Raw genomic sequence first — 6867 nt, 5'->3', positions numbered from 1 at the left:
AGGGTAGAGGGCTGGAGAGGAGAGAGGAAGGGTAGAGGGAGGAGGGAGAGAGGGAGGCTAGAGGGATGGGGAAGAGGAGGGAGGAAGGCTGGAGGGATGATGAGGAGGAAGACTAGAGCCACCAGGAGAAGGGAGGTTGGAGTGATGAGGAGGAGGAGGGAGGAAGGCTGGAGGGCCAGGTGAGATGTGACCGAGCTGCTGCCCCAGGTCTGGGGCTGTTGCTGTTCGGCCTCTCCTCTCCGTGGGGACCGGGGCTGCCCCCACTGGGCAGGGGGCGGTGCTGGGGATACTGGGGGGGTCCGGGGATAGTCTGGGGATACTGGGGGGGGGGCAGGGGAGTGGGGTGCACAGGCATCAGCACAGGGTCACCCCGGTTTGGCGGTGTCCCCCCTCCAGAGCAGGATCCATCCCTCCGGAACAGGGTGCGGGTGCGCGGGGCCATGCCGGCGGTGGGTGCCGGGGTGCAGCGGCGGTGGGGGCCCCCGTGCCGGCCCGTCTCAATAAACTTGTTGTTTGCGGCGGCTGCAGCTTTTCAGGGGGGGACAAAGAAATTGTTTCCTGGGCAACTGGCGGCTCTTGGCAGCGGGCACCTGCTCATCCCTCCGGCTGGCCGTCCGTCCGTCCGGCCACCCCCGGGTGCCCCGGGGAGGGTGGTGGGGGGGTGTCCTGGGGATGGTGACAGCCCCGTCGTCCCCCCCCGGCAGGCGAGCGTGTGGAGGGGGTGAGCACCCAGGACGTGCTGCTGGTCCACTCCTGCCGGCAGTGGACGACGGTGACGGCTCACAGCCTGGAGGAGGGACACTACGTCATCGGCCCCAAAATCGACATCCCGCTCCAGTACCCAGGTGGGGGCCGCTGGGGCGCGAGGGGCGAGGACAAGGGTGTCGGTGTCCTCCGAGGCTTCAAGGCTGAGACCCCCCCCAAACCTCCGGTGGCTGAACTGGGGGTGCTCCAGTATGGTCCAGTCTGGGAGAGGAGATGCTCTGGTTTGGGGGCTGCTCTCCGCCCCTCTCGCCCTGCCAGCGCCCAGCCCAAAGGCGGGGGGCTGCGGGGGGGGGTGGCTGGCAGGGATGGAGTGGGGATGGGGATAAGTACGGGATGGGGACAGGGAGACAGGTGGGGATGGGATGGGATGCAGACAGGGATGAGGATGGGACAGAGAGCCTAATGGGGATGGGGACAGGGACGGGGATGGGGTAGGATGAGGATGAGGATGGGGACAGGCTGGGGCTGGCAACGCAGACGAAGGTGCTGACACGCTGGCGGCCGCCGTAGCAAGAGCCTTAATGACCACTCTAAGTGCTCGCCATGTCGGTAATGAGTCCTGCTAATAAATAAATAATGGGAAATGGAGCGGGGGAGGGGTTAATCGCCCGTCCCAAGGGGGGGTCCGAGGAGGGGAGGGCTGGGCAGTGTGTTAACCAGCTTCAGGGGGCTCGGCTGTGCCCAAACCGGCCGTGCCAGCTTATGGGCTGCCCCTGGCTCAGGCACCGCGGTTCCAGCCTCAACCGATCCCGGTGTCCCCGGTGCTGTGGCCCTGACGGGGACCCTGCCCGGCGAGGGGCAGCCGTGGCCCCAGCACCGCTTGGCACGGGGCTGGCAGCGGCGGAGCCGGCTGGCGCGGGCACGTCGGGGGATTAATATTCCCCTCAGGTCCATCCCTGCTGAACTGATGCCAATGGAGGCAGTTTCGCTGCTGGCCGCAGCCCCCTCCAGTCCCTGCCATCGCCTCCATCGCCATCCCTGCTGCAAAGCCCCCCGCTTCCCTCCCGGGTGGCTCTCCCACCCGAGGTGTGGGGCAGAGGGGAGTCACGGGGCCCTGGTGGGGCTGGGGCCGGGTTTTGGGGGTCAATGGGGGCTGCCTGCAGTGTTGGCTGCTCCACTGGCCCTGCTCCAGGTGGGTTCCTCCATCCACAGGGCATTTCTGTGGCTGCTTTGGGGTGGTCCCTGTGGCTTTGGGGGGGGTGTGTGTGTGCTGGAGCAGCATTGCCGAGACACTCTGTGCGCCCAGGGCTTTGTGCTTTGTCCCACCCAAAATCCCCCCCCCCGATGCTGTGTGTGTGTGAGGTACAGGTATGGGGGATGCTTTGGTGTCCCCTTGCAGTGCTTGGACATGTTGGGTGAAGCCCACAGAAATGCCCCCCCAAAATGTGATGGGGACCCCCCCCCCAGGTCATCCTCGAGGGTGGCTGCCCCCCACAAAGGGCCGGGCTGTCCCCTAGGTGGGTCACAGCAGATCTCTGGGGCCGAGCACTGGAGGTGGGCTCCTCTCATCACCATGGCTTTGGTGGTCCCTTGCAGGGAAGTTCAAGCTGCTGGACCAGGACCGGGACATCCGTGAGCCCGTGCAGTACTTCAACAGCGTGGAGGAGGTGGCCAGCATCTTCCCAGACCGCGTCTTCGTCATGGAGGCCATCACCTTCAGTGTGAAGGTCCGTATGGGGACAACAGGGGACGGTGGTGGGACATCGGGGGTCAGTGGTGGGACATCAGGAGAGGACAGTGGGACATCAAGAGTTGGTGGTGGGACATCAGGGGACGGTGCCAGGGCAGCGGGTCCCATGGTGGGGCTGTCCCGGGGCAGGTGGTGTCGGGGGAGTTCAGCGAGGACAGCGAGGTGTACAACTTCACGCTGCACGCGGGGGACGAGCTGACGCTGATGGGCCAAGCGGAGATCCTCTGCGCCAAGACGGTGAAGGAGAAGTCGCGCTTCAACACCATCCTGCGGAAGCTGGGCAAGGCGGCGCCGGCGGCTGGGGCCAGGCAGGTGAAGGGCAAGATGCCCTGCCTGATCTGCATGAACCACCGCACCAACGAGAGCCTCAGCCTGCCCTTCCAGTGCAAGGGCCGCTTCAGCACCCGCAGCCCCCTCGAGCTGCGGCTGCAGGAGGGCGAGCACACCATCCGCAGCATCATCGAGAAGGTGCGGCTGCCGGTCAACGTGGCCGTGCCCAGCCGACCGGCGCGCAACCCCTACGACCTGCACGCCATCCGCGAGGGCCACTGCTACAAGCTGGTCAGCATCATCTCCAAGACGGTGGTCTTGTGCTGCATCCTCCGCCGGGACGAGCTGGTCCCCTTCCACTTTCTCCTGCTGACCGACATGCCCCGCTTCCAGCTGCCCGAGGGGCTGCTCGCCGGGGACCCCCAGTTGGAGAAGCTGCTGCGGGACAGCGCCGCGTACTGCCACGACCGCTTCAACCCCGACGAGTACTCGCGGGCCGTGCGGGAGGCCAAACCTGACTTTTCGGAGGAGTGCGCCAGCCCCCGGCGCCTGCGGCTCTGCCTGCCTGCCTGCGCCCGCGAGGAGCTCAGCCAGCCCCTCCAGCGCCTTTCCCTCTGCGCCTGCGGCACGGGGGTCCCCCGGGACCCCGCCGCCTGCTGCCAGGGGCCGCGGGGCATCGCGGGGGGCGCGACGCGTCCGCCGCTGCCCGATTTCCCTGACCCCGACCGGGAATACATGACGCCCGACTGGGCCGAGCCCGAGTTCAGGACTCAGGAGCTGTTGGAGATCCCCTACGAGGAGCTCTGGAGCAACCCCAGCCCGGAGGGCTGCTGCGAGCCGGGCAGCGGCGCCGGCCGGCAGGACCTCGTCTCCTTTGGGGCCGTCACCCCGCTGGGCTCCCCGCATCGCCCCGGCGTACCCGGGGACGAGCCCCGCGGGGACACCCCACCTCCCGTGCCACCCAAGTCGGAGGCGGTAAGAGCCACGGTCCCGTCCCCAGGGATGGGGAATGACACCCCCTGGGGTCCCGCCTGCTGCCAGCCGCCCTGGCCAGGGGCGATGCACCGGGGTAGCTGGGCGGCGAGCCCTGGCATAGCCCCCGTTGGCAGTTCTGTGCCGTGGGCAAGGGGTGCACGGCCCCGGGCCGCGCTGTCAGCCCCACGGCACAGCCTGCTTGACCCCCTCCCCAGGTGCTGTGGGGCTCTGGGGTCCCTCCCCAGCTCTGTTAAGTAAGTCAGTCACCCAAATCCTGTGGGCTCCCTGGCACCATGGGGTACCCAGTTCCCCAGGGCTCCCCATCACCCGGGGGCACCCAAATCCTCAGGACGCCCTTGTACCATGGGGTCCCCGGTTCCCCAGGGCTCTCTGCACCATGGGGGTACCTGAATCTCTTGGGCTTCCCAGCACCGTGGGGTACCCAAATCCTCTGGGCTCCCCTGCACCAAGGGGTACCCAAAATTTCAGGCTCACCTTTCCCATGGGGTACCTGCTATTTTTGGGATCCCTGCACCACGGGATACGCGGTTCCCTGGGGCTCCCCACTGGTACCCAGAGCTTCGTGGCTCGACTGGGGCTGGCTGCCCCCAAGCCCCCACCATTGCCCCCTCCAACCGCAGGCTCCTGGGGGGCAGATTCCCCCAGCACCGGTGTGACCGGGGTCCTGACGGTGCTCATCCCCCCTTCTAGGTGAAGGAGGAGTGCCGGCTGCTGAACGCACCTCCCGTGCCACCCCGGGGCAGCCGCCCCCCCGTGTCCTGCAGCCCCCCAGCACCCCTGCGCTGCCCAAAGCTGGCACCCGCTCCCTCGCCCAGCCCCAGCCTCTCCTACTACTCCTCGGGGCTCCACGATGGGTGAGTGGCTCCGGCGCGGACGTGGGGATGCCGCGACGGGGTGGCAGGTTGACACCCCGGGGTGAGATACCCCTGCAGCGTGGGGTCAGGGACGGAGTTGGGGGGGAGGGGGAAATGCAGCCCCGGGGTGATGGTGATGCTCCCCTTCCTCCCACAGGTCGGTCCCACGGAGCGGCAGCGGCTCGCCCTCGCCCGACGCCTACTCCCTGTACTGCTATCCCTGCACCTGGGGTGACTGCAAAGCCGGGGAGGCCCCCGGGCGCCCGCTGCCCCCCGCCACGTTGCCCCCCGCCGCCCAGCCCACCCCAACCTCCTGGTCGGACCCCTGGGCGTACGCCGAGGCGGGCGCCGGGGCCGGCAGCGGCTGCTCGACCCCGCTGTCGGGGGCCGACCCATCTCTGAAGCCCTACCGTAGCTGCCCCCGCCTCAAGCCCCCGCACCCCCAAAAACGTTTCGCCCCTTTCGGGGCGCTCAACCCTTTCGCCGGCCCGACCGAATGGCCGGAGAGCCCGGAATGGCCCAAGCCGCCTTCGGCCCCGGCCGCCCCCTCCTCCTCCTCTTCGCCAGAGCCCTTCGCCCCCGTCGAGGAGCCGGCGCCCCCCCCTCGCCCACCCAAGGGGTTCGAGGGGGACAGCATCGTCATCCGTGGGGCAGCCCCGCTCTCGCCCGCCGTCCTGCGCGGGGCTGAGGGCGGCGTCACCCGCGTCTACCTGGCGCAGGGCGTCATCGAGGTGCCGCCGGCGGCGAGGGGCGACGGGGGGGCTCCACTGGCCGCCCCCCGTCCCAGTGGGGACGGCTCGCCCTGGCTGCCCCCCGCCGACCTCTCGGCCCTCTCGCTGGAGGAGGTCTCCAAGTGCCTGCGCTTCATCGGCCTCTCCGAGGACGTGGTCAGCTTCTTCGCCCGCGAGCGCATCGACGGCAGCATCTTCGTGCAGCTCAGCGAGGAGATCCTGGCCGACGACTTTCGCCTCACCAAGCTCCAGGTGAAGAAGATCATGCAGTTCATCAAGGGCTGGCGCCCCAAGATCTAGCCGCACGCTTGGGGACCCCCTGGACCCTTGGGGTCCCCCAAACACCTGGACCGTAGCTCTGGCTCTCCCCGCTCCTGTCCCCTGCCCCGCTCTGGGGGTGCCCTGATGTGGCGGTGCCCGCCAGCTGTGGGTCTTCCTCCTTCCCAGCAGCTCAGCCCTATTTCCTGGCCCTCCCCCCTTTCCTTTTTAACACTGGACGGTAATTTTGGCCCAAACGGGCTGGAAAACACTGGAGTTCGCATTGACTGGTTTAACTTAATCCTTGTGGATTAGCGTAATAAACGTATGGGAGAAAAACGAGCCACGAGAGAAGCCCCTTGCTTGGGGAGGAGGGGGAAAGGGGCTCTTAGCAGAGATGGAGGCTCTGGCAGTCACTCCCATCCTCTTTGGAAGGGATGTGTCCCCCCTGCAAGGGAAAGCATTGCTCCGGGAGCTGCTCCGGGCTGCCTGCACCACAGGGTGATTTCAGGGCCCTGGAAGGAAGCTCCCCTGCCTGATGGACATGGAAGAAAAGGAGGCAGAGACCTACGCTCAGGGCAGCAACCACCACCCAGCGCACCTGACTCTCCCATGGCCCACGGTGAGGTGCCCCAAGGACCCCCAAGCTCCCCAAACCCTGCTCTGCATGGAGCTCGATAGGGGCACAGCATCAGGAGGGTCGGGGACCAGACCTCCCCGGTCCCGACTCCAGCTCCTTGGCCGCGGAGGGGGAAGCAGGGCTCACCCCCCCGCAAGCACAGCTCCTGCACAGCCCTCCATGCAGGGGGCAGGGCTTGGGGGCTGCTGCATCCCCCCCAGGGAGGGCTGAAGGCTGGTTACCAGCTCCACAGACAGCCCAGTGCCTCCCCCAGCAGGCAGCAGAGGCAGGTTGAGATGATGTCTCAGCCCAGTTTCACCCCAGTAGTTTTGAGAAACAAGCACAGAAGTGACATGAAAAGAGCAGCAGCACCCAGCTCCCGGTCCGAGCCCTGCCAGGGCACAGGGAAAAGGCTGGAGCCTGGGGAGGCACCACACGAAGCCAGGGAGGAGGAGGCCAGGCCAGCTCTGAAATCACTGACAGGTGCACAGAGATTTAAAGCCTTTTAGTTTAAACTGAGCTCTCCCCACGGGGGACCCTTCTGGCCTTTGGCTGCTTGATTTGCAATTACAGGCAGGTCCATCTGCCAGGATAACCCCGGCAGCAGCACTCGGGGCCAGACAAAAGAGCCAGAGGCTCCTCACAGACCCTGATTGATGGCAGAGGTGACAGAGCCGGTCTTTG

General features: G+C 67.1%; 1 protein-coding gene across 1 annotated transcript in view; it reads left to right on the top strand.

The window, feature by feature from the left end:
* Positions 1-5606, top strand: part of GAREML (GRB2 associated, regulator of MAPK1-like) — a 6709-nt gene extending 1103 nt beyond the window's left edge. The window contains exons 2-6 of the mRNA XM_010565909.1: positions 705-845; positions 2302-2432; positions 2585-3700; positions 4412-4575; positions 4733-5606. Of these exons, the coding sequence (XP_010564211.1) occupies positions 705-845; positions 2302-2432; positions 2585-3700; positions 4412-4575; positions 4733-5606 (2426 nt within the window). The remainder of the gene's footprint in view (positions 1-704; positions 846-2301; positions 2433-2584; positions 3701-4411; positions 4576-4732) is intronic.
* The last annotated feature ends 1261 nt before the right edge of the window (positions 5607-6867 follow it).

Source organism: Haliaeetus leucocephalus, unplaced genomic scaffold (genome assembly GCF_000737465.1).
Source record: "Haliaeetus leucocephalus isolate CR32 unplaced genomic scaffold, Haliaeetus_leucocephalus-4.0 Scaffold197, whole genome shotgun sequence".
Lineage (NCBI taxonomy): Eukaryota > Metazoa > Chordata > Aves > Accipitriformes > Accipitridae > Haliaeetus > Haliaeetus leucocephalus.
This window is presented reverse-complemented; position numbering and strand designations above follow the sequence as displayed.